The following is a 23,450-nucleotide window of genomic DNA, read 5'->3' as shown; positions in this document are numbered from 1 at the left end:
ATCCCCTTTGTGCAAGTGAGGATGCAGGCTCAGAGAGGTGAAGTCACCTCCCCAGAATCACACAGCAAGTGTTAGGTCTGTTTGACTCCAAAACATATGCTCTCTTTGCTGTTAGAGAGCCTTCTGGTGGTTGGAGCTGCTGGTAACCCCAGAGCAAGAGGGTTCAGGGCATGGGAACAGCCACTGTTGGGGCCCCTGGGGGTGGGGGAGGGAAGTGGGGCAGGGCAGGGTGGGCATGTGGGCAAGATGCTGGCTACAACCACTAGAGGGAGCTTCAGCAACTGTGCCTAGTGTCTGGGAGGTACTGGGGACCGGCAGCTGCTGCCCTACACAGAGGTATTTCTTCAGCCTCATGGCTCCTGGACCAGTTACCCCCAAAGACCTCAGGTCATTTCCAGTCAACATCCAGAATGGTCCCACTTACAGACCTCGGCATGGACTGCCCGGAGCGCCTTCCCTATTCATGGCGAGCAGTCCTCTTGTTCAGGGAGATGGCTCACGCTGAGCCACCTGGATGGATGACTCTATTTGCTTGGATAGGGTGTGTGTGTGTGTGTTGTGGTCATGATTGGTGGGTTTCTAGGGGGCCATAAAGGTGAGGCTAAGCCTCTGTCCACCATCTTCAGTTACCTGTCTCAGGTCTCCTGGCATGGCTGAGGCTCCATCCTTGACCCTATGATCACAAGCTCCTCTCTGGGCAGGTTGGTGCTCCCTGGAGAATGTCAGTGTTTGTCACCTTTTCTGGTTCTGGCCTGGGCTCATGGAGCCACCAGGGTTGCCTTCCTCCGAGGCCCCAAGACCTAGCCCATCACAGCAATTGGTACTGGCTGTTCTGGAGGTGAGAGCAGGGTGCAGCCAGCTCCTCGAAGGCAGCTCCTGGCTCTGGCCCATGTCTGTGCCTTGCACATTATTAGGTGTTGTATAAACGCTGGTTGCATTTGAGAAGACATGGTCCTTGCTCTCAAGGAATTTATAATCTTGTTGGAAAAGATAATTATAGAATAGCATGAAACAGACATCAGGGAAGTGCCAAAATGGATTGTGATCAAGGAGAAAGTAATGTATGGGCTGTTGGGAAGGACAGGGCAGCTCCTGGCTGGGCAAAAAGGTATGGGATAGGTTCCCCCTCCCCATTGACCTGTGAGGCAGACAGGTGACCTCCACCTTGCTGGGCCCTAGTTCCCTCTTTGTGCAGTGGAGCAGCAATATCCGGCTCCTGGGGTTTCTGCAACAGTGTAAAGGCAGTATATCAAATACCAAACAGAGAACTTAACCCAGCAAGGCTTTGCAGACAGTACTAGAAAAATGCTAATTTGCCATTGTCTCTGAGCTATGATGTACAATATACTGTTTCCCCACCCTCTTTCCCTCTAGGGTGATAGGTCCCACTCCTGGCTGAGATCTAGTCCCCTGGGAATCTTAAAGAAATGCAGGTCCCTGGGTCCCACCCCAGACAGCTGAATCCGAGTCTCTGGTGGTTGTAGAGGGGTAGCTTTTTATTTTTTAAATACCCAATTACAACATGGTTGCACCATTTTCTCCCCCTTCAGAACTCTTGCAAATTTTTCTTTTTTTTTTTTTTAAGATTTTATTTATTTATTTTATGTATATAGAGAGAGCATGAACAAGGAGGGCAGCAGAGGGAGAAAGAGAAGCAGGCTCTCTGCTAAGCACAGGGAGGGATCAGGGAGCCCCTTGGACTTGGGGCTCGATCCCAGGACCCTGGGATCATAACCCAAACCGAAGACAGACGCTTAACCAACTGAGCCACCCAGATGCCCGTTTTTTTTTTTTTTTCTTTTGAATAGGGAAACCAATTTACAAAATTCAAACATTACTTTAAGGGATCCCTGGGTGGCTCAGCAGTTTAGCGCCGCCTTAGGTCCAGGGCCTGATCCTGGAGTCCCAGGATTGAGTCCCACATTGGGCTCCCTGCATGGAGTCTGCTTCTCCCTTTGCCTGTATCTCTGCCTCTCTCTCTTTCTGTGTCTCTCTCATGAATAAATAAATAAAATCTTTAAAAAAAAAAAACAGAAAACATTTGTTTAGGGCAGCCCAGGTGGCTCAGCGGTTTAGCGCCACCTTCAGCCCAGGACATGATCCTGGAGGTCCAGGATCGAGTCCTAAGTCGGGCTCCCTGCATAGAGCCTGCTTCTCCCTCTGCCTCTCTCTCTCTCTCTGTGTCTCTCATGATTAAATAAATAAAGATCTTAAAAAAAAAAAAAAAGTTTGTTTAAATGACAACTCACATGCCATAAAATTCACTCTCCTAAGAAGGTATATAAGTTAGTGTGAATATATTTACTGTGTGTAGCCATCACTGTTATAATTCCAGAACATTTTAGTTACACTTAAAACAAAACTCAGACCTGTGAGGAATTACTCCCCCACCTGCCCCATGGTCCCAGAATTCACCAATCTAGTTTCCATCTCTGTAGGTGTGCAGATTCTTTAAATGCTACTTTTTCAAATATATATATATCTTTCTGTAAATTTGCTTCCCATCCCTGTGCATGGCCCCCATGCCACCCAGCTCATTTCCCTGGAGGTGACCAGTGTTTGTTTATCCTTCCAGAGAAAGTGCACACAGACACACGTGTGGAGAGAGGTCCACATGTCCTTTTTCCCCCATTAATAGTGGTCTTCCCTTCCCGTGTTCTACAGCATCCTTTTATACATCTTGGAGATATTCTAATATGCTGATATTTTTGTAGATCATTCCACATTAGGACATGAAGAGCCGTCTTATTCTTGGTAATTATTGCATTACATTACATTGAAAGAATGTGCCGTAATTTAATGAGCCTTACCCATGGACACAGGTCATTTTTTTTCTTTTTTAAGATTTTATTTATTTATTCATGAGAGGCACAGAGAGAGAGAGAGGCAGAGACACAGGCAGAGGGAGAAGCAGGCTCCATGCAGGGAGCCCGATGTGGGACTCCATCCTGGGTCTCCAGGATCACGCCCCAGGCTGCAGGCTGTGCTAAACCACTGGGCCACTGGGGCTGCCTGACACAGGTAATTTCTAATACAATTCTATTCCATTTATTTAAAAAAGGAAAAAAAAAATGGGACTGCACACACAGAGCATCCTCTTCCCCATCCCTTCACCTTGGATTTTTCTCCTCACCTGTCCTTCCATTGTGATGCTGGGAGTCAGCCCTGGGGCCTACAGATAGTGGGAGTATGTGACCTGGGTCTTCTCCATCCCTCACCTGGCATCACTCTACCTGCTCTGGGCAAGGTGACTCTGGCCTTTTCCCTAGATACTCACTCTGAAGGTGGAGGAAATTCTCATGAGCCTGGCTGTTTGCATGCCTGCTAATGCTAACCTCACACACAAGGCAGGTTTATGCCCAGCCTCCACCACCCCGCCCCCAGCCCAGCCCCAGAATCCTTCCTTCTGCAGGTGAGGCCCGTAATGAGACATGTTCAAATGCAGGCCAGGGAGAGCCCTCCAGAGACTTGCGGGCTCCAAGATGAACCAGCTGAATAAAATATTCATATCACCCCCCCAGGGGCTTGCTTACGCATGCACACACAATATGGTGACTCAGTTTCTGCTCCATTTTCTCCTCCAGAAGAACAAGAACAAGAAAAAAGGCAAAGATGAGAAGTGTGGCTCTGAGGTGACCACGCCGGAGAACAGCTCCTCCCCAGGGATGATGGACATGCATGGTGAGCTCTCCTGCCAGGCCCTGGGCTGTGGCAGGGCCCTCGGGTTTTGTTCTCACCAGCAGGTTTGTTCACATTCCAGGCGAGGGTAGGAGGGCTGGGCAGCACCAGGAGGCCTCTGTACCCAAGAGAAGGCTCAGCGGAGGAGAAACTTCTGTTCCCAGCACAGCAATCCATGAAACATAAAACAAGCCAGAGACGTAAAATAAGACCTTCTTGCCTAGTGACACAAACCTCACAGGAGATGACCTGTCAGTCCCATGTGTGCTCAGGAACTCTTTTTTGGGTATATGCTCATTTTCCCTCCTAGGCCTGACCTACCATAAAAATGATGATATTTTCCATTTCTGATTTTGCTTTGGCTGCTGGGAAACTCTAAACTGGATTTTAACATCCTGTTAATCACTCTGGGACCCTGGGGACCTGCCTTCCACATTGACATCTTGCCTTTCTTCGCTGACTTATTTTCAAAAGTTATGTCTCACTGATTGAATCCAGGCTGGAGACCTGCTTTAGCCAGTCTGCAGTTTTGACACTGCTGGGGTTGAGTTCCTGTTTTGCCTTGTTAACTGAGAGGAAAGGCACAAATCATAAGTGATGGCTTCATGATATGTATCCAGATTACATTCATCCGTGTAACCAGCCCAGATTGAGACGGAACGTTCCTGGCAATCCTGCCTGACTTCTGACCTGAGAGATTCAAACATAAAATTTCTGAAAAATGGGGTTTCTGATATTCATAAATTAGGAAATGTGCATTTCTGCCATCCTTTGAAAAATCAGACCCAGAATCTCTGGGAGTATGTTCCCTCAAGGCGGCAGCAGCTGTTTCTACCAGAGGCTGTGGCCACTCCAGGACCACCTGCCTGGTCTGCCAGTAGAACAGCTTGTACCACTTGCCTTTTCCCATCTTTTGATCCCAGTTTCTATTGTCCTTTTGACCACCCAGGCCTTTCATACACCAAGCTGGTATTAGATAAATAAGTACACCAAAGGGAAATATTGGTTTGATCGAGTTTCTGCCCCCTCTGGTTCCGGGGCTGTCTTGCTCTGGGGAAGGAGTGCCATTTGCCTAAGCTGACCATTCTAGAAAACACAATCACGAGCTCCGAGGGCAGGCTTCAAGAAAGTACAGAGGGGTTTTGCTGATGGCTGATGTGTCAAGAAAGCCCCTCACTGGCTGTACAATCGCAATTGAATTATTGGGCACAATTTAACTAGGTATTTGAGCTGGGACAAATCTGCCCCCTGGCATCACTTAGATCCCCACTCTCTAGGGATTGAGAAGACACCCCCCCCCCCCCCCCAGCTCACAGGTGAGAGCCTTATAGAGCAGAGGACAAAATCCCACCTGCTTTCACATCTGACTCCCCAGGATCTCCCCCGGGTTTGTTATTTAACATGTAACCTTTAGGTCTGTTTTCAATCTGTCCAATGGGAATGGTAATGCCCACTTCATAAAGTCCTTTTGAGTATTAAATAAGATAATTCCCTAAAAGCCCTTTGGCGTGTTAATAGATGACATTTAAGGAGCTGTCACAATGTGCCAAGCATCTCGCTAAGCCCATTTCATGTCTTAACTCATTTCATCGTAAAAACAAGTCTCATGCAGATAAGGAAATGAAGGTTCAGGGCAGTGGCTGCCCCAGGTTAGGAAGCTCATGAATGCCAGTGGTGGCCTTGAGGTTCTTTGGAGGCAGAATCCAAGTGTGTGGCCACCAGCCCAGGCATTCCTGATATAGGAGCCTCACTCACCTTCTCAGTATCCTTTCCATTTTAGTACATGTGCACCCAAGACCTGTGTGTAGCCACCAGACATGGATGTGTCCAAAGGCAAGGAAAGATATAGGCTTGGGCAGGATGATCTGAAAGGCTCCCACTGGGGTAGTGGGCATCTGCAGCCACCTCTTTCGTGTCTGAGAATCTACTAGTGTTAACTTGAGTGTCAGGGTCATGTGGTTACCAGGTGACCAGGTTAATCTCCAGCAGCTAACTTGTTAAACATTAGTGCTTGTTGTCCTTAATTAACATAACTTCATGCTGGGACCCACGGGTTGGGTCTCTGCCTTTCACACACATGCACACCTAGGTTGATATAGGAAGGAAGTTCAGATTTTCTTAAAAGGGAAAATCAGGAGAGCACACTTTTTTTTTTTTTTTTTTTTCAAGTCCCAGAATTAACAAGAGGATGCTTTTGTGTAACTAGTACACTTAGAATAAGATGCAGTTTACCTGGCTGGGACCGTGTGACTGCCTGGCGCTTCCTCAGCAGGTTGTTTGGAGTTGGGCAGACCAACCTGAGCAAGGGGCTCTGCTGCTTAGAGCCTCAGTCTCTCCCTCTGTACAGGAGGGAGGTACCGGCCCCTACCTGGCAGGTTGTTGGGAAGATGAAACAAAGTGACCGTCAATGTTTTTGCTCAGTGCCAGCATGTAGTAGGTGCCTAGAATGTGTGAGTGTGCTGTTCCGTGTCTCCCTCTCGTTCTCTGTTTTACAAAAGTAGCCTCGGTCCCAGGTGCCCAGCATGGCCCAGAAAAGCAGTGTGGTAATATTTTTGAAATTGCCACTTGGGTATCTGCAACTTAACATGACTCTCTCAGGCTAAGATAGGGTTCAGGGCCAGGGGATATGTGCCCCTGGACTCTCAGCCCTGCCACCAGCTCAACCACAAATGCTTTGTTCAGATAGCTTCTCTTTTTTTCTCTGTATTATGAAAAATTTCATGAGAACAGTAGGAAGAATAGTGTGATGAACTTCATATATCTGTCACCTAGGTTTTCACTAGCATGCCATGTTTGCCTCATCTTTTTTTTTAATATATTAAGTTTTTTAATTGAAGTGCAATTTACATATAAAACATGCATAGCTCTCAAGTGTTAAGTTCAGGGAACTCTGACAATCGTAGGCAGCCCATGCTGAAGTGTTTTAAAATAAGTTTCCCTGTATTATGTTTTAAGTCTGTGGCTAAACCTTCAGCATGCGTCACGAATAAATGACATTTCTATACACCTGCGATGCTTTCACTCCTAACAAAAGTCATAGTTACTTCATCATGTCTTCTAAATCCCAGACTATATTCAAATTCCCCAGTTGTTCCAAAATGTCCCTTACAAGCTGGCACATTCCAAACAGAATCTAAGTAGTTTTCACATGTCCTATTTAGCTGTTAATTCTCTTGAATTTCTTTATAATAATCTTCCCTGCTTCTCTCTTTCTCTCTCTCTCTCCCTCTCTCCCTGTCTCCATCTCTGTCTCTCTTTTTTTGACCTGAAGAGCTGGGTGGATTATTCTGTGGAATACCCTCCCTTCTGTTAACATGTCCCTCTCACTCTTTTATTTTGTATCAGGTGGAAGTTGGTCTAGACACTTGGTTAGATCAATGGAACATTTTTGGCAACACTGCGGAATGGACCATGCTTCAGCCTTTGTGTTGCTACAGAGCCAGGTGCACAAATCTGGCTTCTTCACCCAGAACGAGGCCTCAAATGTCCTCTAAAGACTTAAAATGTGGGAAGCCCTGTCTGTAGACAGCTGCACCTCTCCTCCCCCAAGGACTGAGCCAGCAGGGGAAGCTCCCAGAAGCCTCTTCCTTGCAGAACATGCAGAATGGCCCCAGGTGGCTGGCTTATTTCCGAAGTGTCTCCTTCCCTGGGAGGAAGGAGGCTGAGCCCCTAACACACCTTTCCTCAGTAGCTGTGGCATTTCACCCTGTGGTTCTGTCAGAAAGCTGAGCCCCTAACTCACCTTTCTTCAGTAGCTGTGGCATTTCACCCTATGATTCTGTTCCCCTTGCAGATGATAACAGCAACCAGAGCTCCATCGCAGATGCCTCCCCGATCAAACAGGAGAATAGCAGTAACTCCAGCCCTGCTCCGGAGCCCAGCTCAGCTGTGCCTGGCGAAGGTACTGACGCCAAGGCTGATGAGACCCAGGCCGATGGGAAGGAGCTCCCTGGGGCCGAAGGTATGTGTCTGCAGGGACTGAGCCTTCATGTAGTCGGTTGATAGGTCTCTAGGAGGCCCTGTTACATGCCAGCCCCTAGAAGATCACGGTAGAAGAAAGGTAATGCCTAGACTAGCTCATATTCTTGTGGGGGAATTTAAAAATCCTACAGTCTAGTTTTTGGAAGATAAGTTCTGTGGCAAACCATAAGAGAAATAGAGAGTCTTGGTGAATTATGGGGACTGTTTCATTTTTAAATAGGGTGGCCAGGGAAGGCCTCATTAAGAAGGTGACATTAGAGCATATTAGGCTAAAATTAGGTAAGGGAGCAAACCTTGTGGAAAAGTGGGAGAAAGCACTATGGCAGATGGAATGGGCGGTGCGAAGGCCCTCAGGCAAGGGTATGCTCAGTGGCTGGGCAAGGGAGTATGAAGGGTTCACAAAGTGAGATGAAATCAGAGATGAAATCGAAGGACCTTGAGTGTTGGGTATCTTAGGCCACTAAACAGGCCCTTGCTTCTGTGCAGAGTAAGACAGGATTGAGTGCCATGGTCTAGAGAATCAGTTTGGTTGCTGTGATTGGGAACAGATAGTAGGGCTATAGCAGTCATCCAAATGGAAGATGACTGCTGGTGTGAGCAGGGTGGGAGCAATGGAGGCGGTAAGAAGTAGTCTGGTTGTGGAGGACATATATGTGTATGTTTATTTTTGTCTATTTTGAGATCTCTGGATTCTTTTTTAAGATTTTATCTTTTTTTTTTTTTTTAACTTTATTTACTTATTCGTGAGAGACACAGGCAGAGGGAGAAGCAGGCTCCATGCAGGGAGCCTGATGTGGGACTTGATCCCAGGATTCCAGGATCACGCCCTGAGCCAAAGGCAGGCGCTAAACCTCTGAGCCACCCAGGGATCCCTGGATTCTTTTTTGAAAAGATTTTATTTATTCATTCATGAGAGACATAGAGAGACCCTGGGATCATGACCTGAGCCAAAGGCAGACACTCAGCCACTGAGCCACCCAGATTCCCGAGATCTCTGGATTCTTTTTTTTTTTTTTTTAAGATTTTATTTATTTATTCATGAGAGAGAGACAGAGACAGAGAGGCAGAGACACAGGCAGAGGGAGAAGCAGGCTCCATGCAGGGAACCTGACGTGGGACTTGATCCCAGGTCTCTAGGATCACGCCCTGGGCACTAAATCATTGAGCCACCCAGGCCGCCCAGATCTCTGGATTCTTTATTTTATTTTATTTTTTTATTATTTTTTAAGATTTTATTTATTCATGAGAGACACAGAGATAGAGAGAGGCACAGACACAGGCAGAGGGAGAAGCGGGCTCCATGCAGGGAGCCTGACGTGGGACTCGATCCTGGGTCTCCAGGATCACCCTGGGCCGAAGGTGGCACTAAACCGCTGAGCCACCTGGGCTGCCCGGATCTCTGGATTCTTAATGAAAATTTTCAAACATACAGAAAAATGAAAAGAACAGGGTACTGTCCTGTATATGCCCACTGAATTTGGCAATTATTAATTTGTTTTGCTTTGTCTGTAATATTTGGGGAGGGAGGCATTTGAAGGTAACTTACAGATCTTACAGCATTTCTTCCCTGAACACTTCAGTACACATCTCTTAAAAATAAGAATTTTCTGGGACGCCAGCGGTTGAACGTCTGCCTTCGACCCAGGGTATGATCCTGGAGTCCTGGGATCGAGTCCTACCTTGGGCTCCCCACAGGGAGTCTGCTTCTCTCTCTGCTTATGTCTTGCCTCTCTCTGTGTAATTCATTCATTCATAAATAAATAAGTGTATATATATATATATGCTAAAATATATATATTTAAAAATATTTTAATATATATTTATATATAAAATATTAAAAATATATAGATATTTATTATATATATATTTAAAAAGATTTTTTTACATGATCACAAGTACTATCATTACACCTAAGAAGACCAGTCCATAGTTCTTGATTGTCCGATATCGAGGTATATTCTGAAGGTCCAAGATGGAGTATGTGTTGACAGGTGGTACCTGGGCTGAGCGGGGACTGGAGGGTGACCCCTAGCATCTGGAGGGATGGCCTCGCCAGAATCTGTGAAGGGAGGATGAGGAGGGCCAGCTGGGGTAGAGCACTGCAGACACCCAAGCTGAGCATGAGATCTGGCTGCTGTGCTCTTTACCCAACAGGGAAGGCAGCGGCCTGGAGTCCAGGCTTCTCTGTGCTTAGGGAGGGAGGCTTCTCTGTGTCATGGCATCGATTCAAAACCCGTTCCATTGTCTTTGACACACTTTCCCACACCTGCTTTGTGTGAGACTTGGTGCTGGTCCGCCTCCTGCCCCAAGAACTCAGAGCGAAGCAGGGGGATATGGACACCAAAATTGAGAATGAGACTCCCCAGGGGTCGCAGACAGACTAGATCTAGCGCATGGCATGGGGCTGCTGCTATTTTTATTTTTAATTTGAATTGGATGTCAAAATTTTAAAATGAAATAATTTCACTTAAAATAAGATTGATTTCCACCTTCTCTTGAGGAAATCAGAAGATCTGACAATACTGAGTCTGCTTTTCCATGGAGCAGCACCCGTTAGAGCAGACACGTGGTTGCCCTTCCAGGGAGGGTGAGTGGGCCCACTTTGGCCAGCTACCACACTCCCCGCCGCTCCCTGATATGACACTGAGTCCCAAGAGTCGTGCCCTCATATTACTCCATGATCACTGTTGCTTTTCTTATTGTACATTTAAAGGAAAAATTAAGTTTTTTTTTTTTTAACCTATTTCTCATCGAAAGTAGACAAGTAAAAGTCTGAGAGGTTGGGGAATATCTATTTCTTTAAGGAACAGGAGAATAGGGGCAGCCTGGGTGGCTCAGTGGTTTAGCACCTGCCTTCGGCCCAGGGTGTGATCCTGGAGACCCAGGATCAGGTCCCACGTCGGGCTCCCTGCATGGAGCTTGCTTCTTCCTCTGCCTGTGTCTCTGCCTCTCTCTCTCTCTCTCTCTCTCTCTCTCTGTCTGTCGTGAATAAATAAATAAAATTAAAAAAAAAAAAAGGAACAGGGGAATATTCCTTTAGGGTTTTTGTGTATGTGTGTGTGTGTGTGTGTGTGTGTTTGTTTTGTTTTGTTTTTTTCTTATCTGTGTCTGAGTTGAACCATCCCCATGACTCATTCGTGGCACTGCCTGGCCCTTAAGGGGGCTTTTGAGTTTGTGATCAATGCTATGTTAGTAAGAAAAGGGAGCCTAGTGGGCTCAGAAAAGGCTTTCTGGAGGAGGTGCTGCCTGACTTGGGCATACCCAAGCATGAGCAATGGGATAGAAGGGGAATGAGCAGTGCAAGCAGAAGAGACCAAGGGGCAGTGCCTGGGGACATGCAGGGGGAGTGGGGAGCCAGCCAGGCACGAGCGTCTCAGGACCTGGTGTGCCTTCCCTTTCTGAGCCGGATGAGGAAGGCGCTCATGTGCCAGGTAGACCTGTGGGTGGGGGGGTAGGAGGGATGCAGGTGACCCTACACACAGGAAATAATTCAGGACACAGACTGGACAGCCCCCTCACCCAGAGCCTCCAATGTCCTCCCCCTGCCCAGGAGGACCACTGTTGAGTCTAATGTGCTCCCCCATGACTCATTAGAGAGATAGTGCATCTAGAAGAATCTAGATGTGATTATAACCTTTTTTAAGACTACCCTTAACAATCACCTTGGACGTGCAGGCATTTAAAATTTGGGTAGAGGGGCACCTAGGTGGCTCAGTGGTTAAGCATCTACCTTTGGCTAGGGTCATGATCCGAGGGTCCTGGGATCAAGTCCCTCATCAGGCTCTGCATGGAGCCTGCTTCTCCCTCTGCCTGTATCTCTTCCTCTCTCTGTGTCTCTCATGAATAAATAAATAAAATCTTTAAAAAATAAAATAAAATGAAATTTGAGTAGATCTCCGTTTTCCTCCAGAGAAGTGATGGGCAGGGTTTCTCAGCCTCAGTACTATTGGCATTTGGGGCCATATGGGTCTTTCATGTGGGGCCATCCCATGTGTGGTGGGATGTTGGGAAGCATCCTGGCTTCTCTCCACCGGCTGCCAGTAGCATGCCCCACCCCTGGTTGTGACACCAAAAATATTTTCAGACACTACCAGATGCCCCCCCAGGGGCAAGGGGCAAAATCATCCTCAGTTAAAAGCCACCATAGTGGCAGGAGGTTTGACATGGGCCTTCCAGGTGAGCATCCTCTCTTGTCCCCATGACAGCCCTGTGATACTGTGGCTCTGCGGTCAGAGGGCAGTGGAACCAGTGGGCTGGGACCGGGGACCAGTCATATCTAGGCTGACACTTGCTAGCAGCACGACCTTGGGCTGACAGCGTCACCTCCTGCAAGCCTTCCTGTTTCCTTATTTATAAAATGAGACAAATGAAAGTTGCCTTCCTCATCAAGTCCCCAAAAGGAATGGGGCAGGAAGGAAAGCAAAGTGCTCACCCAAGCCTGAGCCTGACATGTCAGGAAGGCCTGGTGAGTGAGGGGAGGTAATACATATCTGCAGGTCCGGGTGTGCACACATCCTGGCTTCTTTCCCATCCTGTGTGCTTTCTCCCTCATTTCTCCTATGTCTGGGATCTGCATCTCCTTTGCTCTAAAACTCAGTTAAAGCTCAACTGCAGAAATTGCTTCTTGGTTCGCTGCTTCCAGAACTGCCATGTTTTGGTAACTACTACCCCCACTCCCTACCCACCCTCCTTGTCCCTACTACCACCAAAAGCTTTACCAGTCTAGGCGGGAACTATACCAGAGTCCTCTTCTGAGGACCCCAGGCCACTGGGCCAGCCACAGTTACCCAGCATTGCTGGGGTGGCAGGGTGGAGAGTGTGCCACAGTTGAGGGGAGCCCTCATGGGAAAGGCATGAAAGCCTCCCAGGTGGGTGCATGCAGCCTGCAGGACAGGGTGGGTTAGTTGCCAGCTGTTGACCTTGCTTTGAACTTGTTTACTGCTGAGTGAGTTCAGGGAATGACATAATGTCCAAACTCACTGGACTAAATTTAGGTCCTAGGAAAATAATTTCCCTTGGGTGAGTTCCAGCACCAGCACTAGAGAATCAGGCCGCTGCACCAAGCCCTTGAGTGCAACGTGAGCTTTAGGGGCCAGTTCCCATGGAGCTCTCAGGCCGAGCAGGGGGTCAGCATGACTCTCCGGGTGACTGGCCATGACTTCTGCACCTCCCTGTCCAGTCTGCAGAGCTCACTGTGTCAGGTGAAAAGGAGAGGCCAGAGGAGGCCAAAATAGTTCAAAGTGTTTGCTAAAGCAAAACATATATTAGGAAATAAAATGTAATGTTAACATGGATTAAAAAAAATTTTTTTTTTAATTTTTTTTAAGAATTGAGATGAAATTCACCCTCTGGGGTACCTGGGTGGTTCAGCTGGTTAAGCATCTGCCTTTGGCTCAGGTCACGATCTGGGATCCTAGGATCAAGCCCGGGGTCCCTGCTCAGTAGAGAGTCTGCTTCTCCTCCCTCTGCCCTTCCTCCCCCCATTCATGCACACTCCTGTGTGAGATCTCTCTCTCTCTCTCAAATAAATAAAATCTTTATTTAAAAAAAAGAAGAAAGAAAGAAATACACCTCTGTCCAGTTCTAAAACATTTCCATCGCCCCAAAAGGAAACTCTGTATGCATAAACTGCTGCTTCCCCTTCCCCGTGGTCCCAACCCCCACCTACTGCCAATCTGCTTTCTGTATGCATTTGCCTGTTCTGGATGTTTCATGTAAGTGGGTGTGTAATATGTGGGCTTTTTGTATTTGGCTTCTGTCACCCGGGATCGTGTTTTTGAGGTTCATCCACACTATAGCAGGTGTCACTCCCTCCTTCCTTTAAGTGACTCAGTAATACTCCACTGTGTGGATGTGCCACATTTTGTTTTTTGATTCATTTGTTAATTTACATTTGGGCTATTTCCATCTTTTTGGCTGTTGAAAGTAGTACTACTATGAACATTCATGTACAAATACTAGTTTGAGGACCTATTTTCAGTTCTTTTGAGTCTCTACCTAGTGCTAGAGTAGCTGGGTTTAACTTTCTGAGGAATTGCCATTCACATGGGCGTTCAGAGTAAAACAAGGGGCATCTGGGTGGCTCAGTGGTTGAGCATCTGCCTTTGGCTCAGGTTGTGATCCCAGGCATCCTGGGATCGAGTTCCACATCAGGCTCCTTTGCCTATGTCTCTGCCTCTCTCTGTGTGTCTCTCATGAATAAATAAATAAATAATCTTAAAAAACAAAAACAAAATCGAGATGCCTGACTGGATCGGTCTGTAAAGTGTGTGACTCTTGATCTCAGGGTCGTGAGCGGGAGTGCCATGTTGGGTATAGAAATTACTTAAATAAATAATTTTTTTAAAGTAAAACAAATATCAAACAGTGTCAGGGTTCTGGGGAGTGTGGTCCTGTGCCCTAGGTAAAGTTCCTCCCCACTGGGGTTATTTTGTTACTTGAGCACTTCCCCTGTCATTCTACTTAAGTCCACACAGTGACTCACTTGACACGGTGGCTGTAATCAGCCTTGATGGTTTTTAGGGGTCCCTGAGGAAGACCCCCAAGCCTCTCTGCGATAGCAGGAATACCCAGCTAAGGCCCTGGCAGAGTGGCGGGCCTCTGGGTGCTGCCCTCAAGATATTGGGGCTGCTGGTTTGGGAAGTAAGTGCATGTGTTAACAGCAGCTTACCTGAGATGGACATGCCAGGAGGTCAGCCTCCTTGGGAGAGGAGAGCCTCACACCTGCCTTCTTTTTTTTTTTTTTTTTTTTTTTTTTTTAAATTTTTTTTTTTTATTTATTTATGATAGTCACACAGAGAGAGAGAGAGGCAGAGACATAGGCAGAGGGAGAAGCAGGCTCCATGCACCGGGAGCCCGACGTGGGATTCGATCCCGCGTCTCCAGGATCGCGCCCTGGGCCAAAGGCAGGCGCCAAACCGCTGCGCCACCCAGGGTTCCCTCACACCTGCCTTCTGCCCTGCTCCCCAGCCCTCTGCCCTGCACTGGCTTCAGGTGTGGAGTGCTGCCGACTTTGGTCCATCTCTCCATATTGCTTGCTTACTTTAAAACTGAAGCCTGGATATTTTCTTTTTCCTTTCTGCCTCAGAAGCCTCAAAGTAAGACATTATTGAGTATTCTAGTGCACTTTTTTTTTTTTTAAAGATTTTTTTATTTATTCATTCATGAGAGAGAGAGATAGAGAGGCAGAGACACAGGCAGAGGGAGAAGCAGGCATCATACAGAGAGCCTGATGTGGGACTCGATCCAGGGTCTCCAGGATCACGCCCCGGGCCGCAGGCGGCGCCAAACCGCTGCGCCACCGGGGCTGCCCCGTATTCTAGTGCACTTTGAAAGAAATCAGGGTGACGGGGATCCCTGGGTGGCTCAGCGGTTTGACGCCTGCCTTTGGCCCAGGGCGCGATCCTGGAGTCCCGGGATCGAGTCCCACGTTGGGCTCCTGGCATGGAGCCTGCTTCTTCCTCCTGTGTCTCTGCTTCTCTCTCTCTCTCTCTCTCTCTCTCTGTCTACCATAAATAAATAAATAAATAAATAAATAAATAAATAAATAAATCTATCTATCTTAAAAAAAAACAGAAATCAGGGTGACAAATGTTGTTAGGGCCTTGGATGCAAGCAGAGTGGGGCTCTGGGCAGGATGTTGGTGCTCCCCCCGTGAGCTCTGTGGCTCGATGCCCAAAATAAGCTTCAGGTACAAACACTGCTACCTCGTACAGCCAACTATGGCCTGCCACTTCCTTCAGCTAAAGGAGCAGGACGGGGAGGGGAGCAGAGAGACTGATGCATAAGAAATAGCCCAAATAATTGGTGAAACAGGATTCATAAATAAGTGATTGCTTGATAGAAGCCATGCAGTCATCTTGCACACTCTTTTATTCAGAGAATTTTTAAAGACATGAAAATTTTTTCTAAAATTCTGTGTGATCTCTGTCAGGGGGAGAACAGAGAATTAAATGCATGTTGGGGGGGAACATCTGGAGAGATGAAAATAAATCCTCTGAAATGTTAGTGGGTTGGTAGTTGTGGGTGGGGTGAGATAATCACTGTTTCTAACTTTTTTTCCCTGTATTTTCTGTTTCTATGCAATGATCAGTCATTGCTCTGATGGTCAGGAAAATACCCATATTATTAAGAGAAATGTCTACAAAAGGGCAGTTACCTCCACAGGCTCCCCAGGTGCAGCATGCAGGCTCTGGAGTGAAAGAGGGAGGAGTCAGCAGCCATGATGTTTGGAACATGTTGTGCCCACTGGAGGGCGCCAGATGCACATGGCACAAAGCATGCAGCATCCCTAAGATGTCCTCTGGGGCAGGCGGCAGGTAGTGGGTGTGCAGGAAAGGGCTGGAGGCCCTAGGGCCAGCCACTTAACATGACCTCACTAAAAATTTAAGAGGCTTCCCAAGCCCTCCCAGCTCCTTGCAACCCTGACAGACCGCCTGGCCACAAAAACTACCCAGTTCCAGGTATTTTTAGTAATTGGTCCATCTGGTTCCACATCTCACGTGTCTGAAAACAGCTTCTGTCATCTTGCTTTTCCCTTAGATGCTTCTGACGAGCAGAATTCACAGTCTTCAATGGAAAACTCGATGAACAGTTCAGAGAAAGTAGAACGGCAGCCATCTGGAGACGCGGGTCTAGCTGCAGAGATGTCCGCAATCTCTCAGGTACCTCGATCGAGGCCTCAGAGGGGCAGCCAGATCAGCCAGGAGCCCGTTGGGGTGTCGGGGGTACGTTGAAAGGTGTTTTGTTATTTTGTTTTGTTGTTTTTTCCCTGTATCCATGGAGCAGGATTCGTGAGTATCCTGTGTCCGTCCTGGGCATTAGAGCTACAGCAAAGGCCAGGACACAGGGCCCAGCCCTCAGGGAGGAGGATATAGGAAGAGGAGGCATCCTCTTTCCCAGCCTCAGCTTTATCACTTTGTTTACCCAGGTCCACAAAAGCATTGCCTGCTCTAGTGACTTAAAGTCAACTTCCTTTATTGCTGGGACAATAAGTCTTCAGAATCCTAAATGCAAGATGAATCATGTTTTGGAATTTTGCAACTGACTGCACTGCCCCCTTGCTTCGACCCCGTTCTGGGTCATCACTGTTTGTCAGCATCTGGTCTGAATCAGACAGTGCAGGAACAGGTGGCTACTGGCTAGGAACAAACACCCTGGATTCGAATCCCAGCTCCTTAACTTAGCATAACCGAGCCTCCTTGTCTGCAACTGCCAAAATGGGGTCATAGAAACTGTCTTGGGGCCAGAGCACAGATGGGATGAGAGAATACAGCTAACACACTTGGTGTGGAGCTGGACACGGGAATGCCCCAGATGCCATCATTGTGATTTTTTACTATCAACCCTCTGGGCTCACCTAAAATGAGTAGTTTGGGGACCCCGAGGTGAAAACTTCAACTAATAAAACGATCTTCTAGTACCTCAGGAGAAACTGACAAAAAGTAGCAGCAGAAAGGTTGGAAGAGGCAGAGGGTGGCAGGATGTGGTCTGCACTTTGCAGAGCCGTAAGCCAGGCCTCCCCCAAGGGGAAGTGCCTCCTGGACTCTAATGTCTCTATCCCCTTACCTGCAGGACACTCCTCCAAATGACCAAAGACACAGAAGGAGTGTTGATGGAAGATATGTTTGCAGTGGCAGGAAATTGGCCACAACCTAAGTTTGTCGAAAGGGGACTGGTTAAATAATCTGTGGTCGTGGATGAAACAGATGGGTGTGCAGCTGTTAAAAAGGGTGTGGTTGACCCAGGTACAGACAGTAAAGAATTATCCTCACAATGTGAAATGAGGAAAGCAAGACCTAGAACCTCAGGCATAGCATGAGCCCACTTGATTAAAAATCAAAGCCTTGGGATCCCTGGGTGGCGCAGCGGTTTAGTGCCTGCCTTTGGCCCAGGGCATGATCCTGGAGACCGGGGATCAAATCCCACGTCGGGCTCCTGGTACATGGAGCCTGCTTCTCCCTCTGCCTGTGTCTCGGCCTCTCTCTCTCTCACTGTGTGCCTATCATAAATAAATAAAAATTAAAAAAAAAAAAAAAAGGATCTCAATCCCTAAAAAAAAAAAAAAAATCAAAGCCTTGTGTATAGTTTGTAAAAACCAGGGTGTCTGCTGGGATCTCCTGGCCTTCCAAACTCAGTTTTGTTTTGTTTTGTTTTTTCAACTTAGCTTGAAACTTTGATCCATACCCTGGCGGCATCTAGTGTTACCCCCCGCCCTGCCCCACCCCTCAGATATCTGAAAGGTACAGGGCTCTTACATTCTAACATGCCCCCAACCTCCAGTCCCATTTCCAGGGGACCCAGACCTGAAATGGAGCCTCTTCCACTGTTCTCATGTATACACAGACACAAATATTCGTCCACAGAGCTCCCAGGTCTATGAGCAAAGTGGAGGAGGATGCATTTTAGTTAAGCAACTCGACATTGACATTTGGCCATTCCTGTGTTTAAAAAAAAAAAAAAGCTTCCCCAACCTCCCAACAGGAGGAATACTCTGGCTGTTCTCTGTATTCAACTGTCCTGAGCTTGTAGCTCCTCTCTTTTGTTCCCCTTTCTGTTTCTCCGTCCTCTTCTGTACCTTCTGGTACGCAGAGCAGTTCACCTCTCTGCAGGCTCCACTCCCAAGCTCACATGCTGTCCTCCCATCCAAGTGCTCTACAGAACCAAAGGCCTCCTCTCCATTGGGACCCAGCATCCTCTGAAGAAGGCACAGTACCTGCTTTGTCCTGTCATGACCACATTGAGCTTTCATCACTTTCAGAATGAGAAGAAGGGAGAACACAGAGGCGGCTCTTACAGCCTCTCTATGATGCCTCAGGGTCTGCCACAAGAAGCTCATACGCAGCCCACATCAAGGCACTGGGGTCTCTATATTAAACATACACTGGAAAAAATAAAATAAAATAAACATACACTGGGTACCCATAGTGGACCAGGCCCTGTGTTAGATACTAGGGACCCAGGATGAGCCAGAGATGGGGTCCCTCCCTGCCCTCATGGGGCTCATGATGTGGTGGGTGAGGAAGAGACACAGCCAGGATATAGCAGGGACAAGCAGATGACAAGGTCATAGCACGTGCTCCAGAAAAACCAAGATGAGGATGAAAGGAGGCCTGACAGTGGAACATTGTTTGGGCTGGTGTAGGCAGAGAAATGGGCTGTGAGCAGGAATTTGAAGGATGAGAATACAGGGCCATGAGAGCAGGCTTTCTGGACAGAGGGAACCAGAGGTTTGGGCCTGGAAATAGGAACAAGCCTGAGAACAAAAAGGAAGGCCAGGGGTCTGGGTCTAGCAGGCAAGGAAGAGAACAACCAGTTGGGTGCCGGGTCTTCTCAGCCTGGTAAGGAGCTGGCATTTTGCTCGGAAGTCAGTGGGAAAGCATCAGTGGGTTTTATGTTCTGTGTTTGTTTCTATTTGGGGATTTCTTGAACTATGTTGAAAGCTGCCTAGGGACTGCATGGAGCAGGATGCTGCCTTATCTGGGCAGGTGATGGGTGCAGGTGCCGACAGTAAGGACGTGGCAGCTGGGAGAGGTGGGCAGGTTCAAGGGTGTTTGGAGATGGAGTTGCTTGCTAGCTCCTTGCTAATAGGTGGTGTGTGGGACCAGGAAGAGCAAAGGAGGCCTCCTTTGCTCTGGGCAGGTGTGGTGTCATCGACAGACTTGGAGTTGAGGGGGTGGGCGCTGGTCAGGGTGGGTAAAGTCAGGAGGTCTCGGGTGATGGCTCAGTTTGGAGATACCAGAGTGGGAAAGTCAGGGTGGGGCGTGCGTGCTGGATGTTTTTGGGCCATGGGACTTAGGAAGTGTTCACAACTACGGGCCTTCTCCCCAGAATAACATGCATGTATGTTAAACAAATGTTGAGTATCTGCTCAGACCAGGCACCCCAGCTGGGCTCTGGAGGAGCCCTGTGACCGACCACATGGCAAAGTCAGACAAGGCCTTTGAGCTTGGAGAGGTGAACTTGGAGGTTGTGCACAAATGATTACCCTAGCGATTAATTACAGACCAGGAGGCTGATGATGGGGAGACCCTCCCTCCCTCTCTGGCTGGTGTGGTGAAGGGGAAGTGGGGAGCTTAGAGGCACAGGGGGCAGTGTGCTTAGAAGACCCCGAGGGAAGCCGCTATGACAGGGACAGGTGGGGCCCTGGTGACACGGGGTTTGGTAAACATGGGCCACAGCGTCAGAACTGTGGTTTTGAACCATAGAAGCAGTCCTCAGTTTCCCCTACGGCTGGCCTACACCGCTCCCCTGGCGGCAGGCTAACCTGCATCCTCTCTTCTTCCCCAAGGATTTGGAAGGAGTGCCACCCTCTAAGAAGATGAAACTGGAGGCCTCTCAACAGAACTCAGAAGAGATGTAGACACTACATTCAGTCCTGCTTTCCATGTTTCACGGGAGGTCCATCTGCAGGCTGAATTCTAGAATAACTTCACCTGAGCAGTTCCTCTCGGGTGCAGACAGAACTACTAATTTTCCAAGTTTACCAAGTGCAAATCCAAGAAAACCCAGAACAGCGTAACTTCTCAGACACTGAAGAACTTTCTGCTGTGAAGCAAAACCCTTGAGTGTTGAAGGGACTGACTGTCTTTGGGAAGGCGGGGTCGACAGCTCAGGAGTGTCTGCACACTGTCTCTGAAGCCAAGATCACATTTGTGTTGCTGCTGTATTGTTTCATCCCCTCCCCACCTCTCCCCCACTTCTCTATTTAACGATATAAGCTATTCGAGGGTGGTACCGATCAGGGAATCGGTTTTCATCGGGGCTTTCCACTGTTTGCCCGATTCCTCCCGCTTTCTTTTTTTGTGCCTTGTGCCCTTGAGGTGACCTCTGGCATGTTTTCCTGGTTGTTTTGCATCTCCCTTTGCAAAGTGCCCTCGGGTTTTGTCCAGGTGGCTGATGCCTCCGTCCTCACGCCTCTCCTCCCTGGCCCAGGACTTCAATCGTAGCGGAGCAGGCAGGGAGGAGGGGGATCCCGAGACCTCGGAAGAACGGGACTTCCTCAGCCACCTGATTTGCAGGTGTGGGGGTGTTGGGCACACCCTGGGGCCCTGGCTCCTAGGTCCAAGGTTCAAGGAATCTCAGATGTTGGGGCACTATCCTGAAGGGCTGGCTACTCAATGTGCTCTCAGCTTCTTCGGGGCATCTGAGGCCAGTGTTTCCAAGCCCACCATGGCCCGGACGGACACACAGAACCCTTCGATTGTTCTGGCACTTGCACCCTCTACCCCCACCATACCGCTTTCTCCCACACCTCCGAAGACGAAATGGCTTCTGCGGCTGACTGCAGAATTGTCTCCTTAGGACGATAAAAGGGCTGAGGAGGCTGGGAGCAGATGGCAGGAAGAGCTGGTGCTGAACTTTCTCTCCTAGGATGTTGCCTGGATTTCAAATCCGCAGTAACCTGCTACCCTCTGCCTCCCCCCCCCACACACACATACCCCCCCTCAAAGGAGGCAAGATTGCAAAGCATGTTCCTGACTCTCAGAGCCAATAATCTGATGGCCTCTCATACCTGGGATGCGCTGACCGTCCCCACCAGGGAGCAGACCCTGATGATTGAGCCTCAAAGGCCAGGAACCAGGCACCCAGGAGTGGAAAGCGCTACAGTCCTCCAGAAAGGGGTGATTGAGTCCCTCCCCTTGCCTCTGTCCTCTGCCTGAGCCGAGACAGCTTCCTCTCACTAAAATGGAGATGTCCCCTTGGATGAACTGCCTGATTGTTTGGTTCTGAGGCCTGGTTTGCTCTTACTTCCTAGATGGACTCCTCGGATCTTAACCCTTTTCCTGAGCTTTCTTTACTGCACTGGACTTGCAACTCCCTTTGAGTTGAGTGAGGGGTGGGGTGGGGGGTTTGCTTTGTTCTGTGGTTTTTTGTTTTTGTTTTGTTTTCGTTTTTATTTTGCTGATTGGTGCATATTCAGGTACCACCTTTGATACCTTTGACGTGTGGATCTCTCTCCTGACCACCATGGAAAGTGTCTGCCAGATTCCTTTCAAAGTTTCTGAGGGTGAGGCTCTTTTTTTTTTTAAGGGAGCCAATCTATATCCTGCACTTCAAGAAGAATCAAAATGTTCCTGAATTTCAAATACCTCATGCAAAAATGTCTCCTGAAATAAGGGAAAAAAAAAAAAAAAAAAACTTTGAAAATCTTAATGTTGAAGTTCGCAATGCCGAGAAAGGTTTCTGTCTTAAAAAAAAAAATCCTTCTCAATTTTGCCCCTCAGGCAGCCAGTCCTGTGCAGAACTGTGCTCTGCGTTACCTCTCAGCGTATCTCAAGGCGGCTTTACCTCCAGATCCTCTAGAGCTAGAGTAACTTGTTTTCCTTTGCAGCAAAAACTCCATTTTGATGCAAGATGAATTTGGATATTTATTTCCTTTCTTTTTGGGGAATGAGAGGTTAGAACCAAGACAGCTGAAGGAGAATGACATGCATCCACAGACACGGCAGGTCGGCCGCAGCGGGTCTCCCCGGGTCTCCTTCCGGTTGCGGTGGCCTCTCTGGACAGGCAAAGGGGGAGTCAACGGCAGCGGTTGAGGATGAAGACGACATCCGGGACACACACCGAGGCTGTCATTTGTTTTTCTCTGAAGTGCCTGAAGGTAGGAAGGAGCCCGTGGCCCGGACCACCCCCCACCCCCTGCCCCGGCCCCTGCCATGGCCAGGCCCGGCCAAGCGCCAGCGGCCCTGCACTCCTCTCTGGCCAGGAAAGCCTTCCACGCGGGACGGTGAGACTGCAAAAATCCAGATGTGCTTCCTTCCCCGATGCAGCCCACTGCTCGGAGCCACCGTCCCCCACCCACCCTGCGCCCCTCACCCGCCTCCCACCACAGAATCTAAGACCTTGTGGCCGGTGAGGCAGTGAGCCGGGGTGAGGAGTCCTCCCCAGATGCCTTCCGCGGACACCAGGCCCCACGGCCTAAAGGGCTCCCAGGGCAGCCTTCCTCCCGCCACTCGTGAAGTTGGGGGAGCTTCGGCTACACATTCCACAAAGTGCTGGCACTTACACCCGCAAACCTGGAAGGCGGTGGACCTATTTCTAGGGTGGTGACCTCCCATAACAAATGATGTCATGGTTTGGAATGTTCATTATCGCCAAGGACCTGGTTAGAGGTATAAAAAGACCTTTTTTTCACCGTTACCTAATTTTTTTTTTTTTTTGTCCTCTTATGTTTTGGGTTTTTTGTTGTTGTTCGTTTGTTGTTGGGTTTTTTTTTTTTTTTTGGTGTGTTGTACAGCAGTATAATTTTTCACTTATTTATTCCATCAGTAGATATGGTTTGTACAATGTACAATGGTTCCATTTCAGAAAATAAAAAAATTCAAATCATGAACACCGTGTGATTTCTGTAGCATTATAATAAAGAATAAATCTGATCGATGGTGAGAAGGTCCCTGCACCACTGGTCTCTCCTACATGACCGTGTGGCCCTGACTCTGTAGGACACCATGCTCCTTGCAGGCAGGGACTGTCACCTCCCATGGTCACCTTAGCTGCCATCTTGAAGCATCGGCTGGGTACCCCAGGCAGGTGCATAGACCACCTTGTTGAGATGAGAACAGCCCCAGTTGCGTAGCCAGGCTGAGCCCTCCTGTAAAGGCCACGCCTGCTCCCTGGTCAAGGGCACCAGTTTGCTATGTCCCTGACTTTGGGAGGCTGTGGCTCATGGTGGGGACTCTGAGAGGTCAGCCCAGAGGTGGATTGTAATGTCTTAACTTGTCCTAACTAAGTGACTTGTGACCAGGGCAGAGCCAGAGCCTTCCTAGGGTTCTTTCCCCTCCCAGCAACTG

The 23,450-nt window shown here is 48.4% G+C and overlaps 1 protein-coding gene across 3 annotated transcripts in view; it reads left to right on the top strand.

The window, feature by feature from the left end:
* BCL7A (BAF chromatin remodeling complex subunit BCL7A) overlaps window positions 1–22,993 on the top strand; it is a 30,970-nt gene extending 7,977 nt beyond the window's left edge. Inside the window, exons 3-6 of one of the 3 annotated variants that reach the window (XM_077875482.1) lie at window positions 3,588–3,681; window positions 7,472–7,639; window positions 16,201–16,385; window positions 19,949–22,993. In XM_077875482.1, the coding sequence (XP_077731608.1) occupies window positions 3,588–3,681; window positions 7,472–7,639; window positions 16,201–16,385; window positions 19,949–20,020 (519 nt within the window). In that variant the 3' untranslated portion in view covers window positions 20,021–22,993. Of the gene's footprint in view, window positions 1–3,584; window positions 3,682–7,471; window positions 7,640–16,200; window positions 16,386–19,948 lie in introns of all 3 variants that reach the window. The other 2 variants (XM_077875481.1, XM_077875483.1) reach the window with 2 other exon arrangements.
* Window positions 22,994–23,450: the final 457 nt, after the last annotated feature.

This window comes from Canis aureus, chromosome 27 (assembly GCF_053574225.1).
Source record: "Canis aureus isolate CA01 chromosome 27, VMU_Caureus_v.1.0, whole genome shotgun sequence".
NCBI classification, from domain to species: Eukaryota; Metazoa; Chordata; class Mammalia; order Carnivora; family Canidae; genus Canis; species Canis aureus.
The sequence above is the reverse complement of the archived record's forward strand: the minus strand, read 5'-3'. Positions and strand labels throughout refer to the sequence as shown.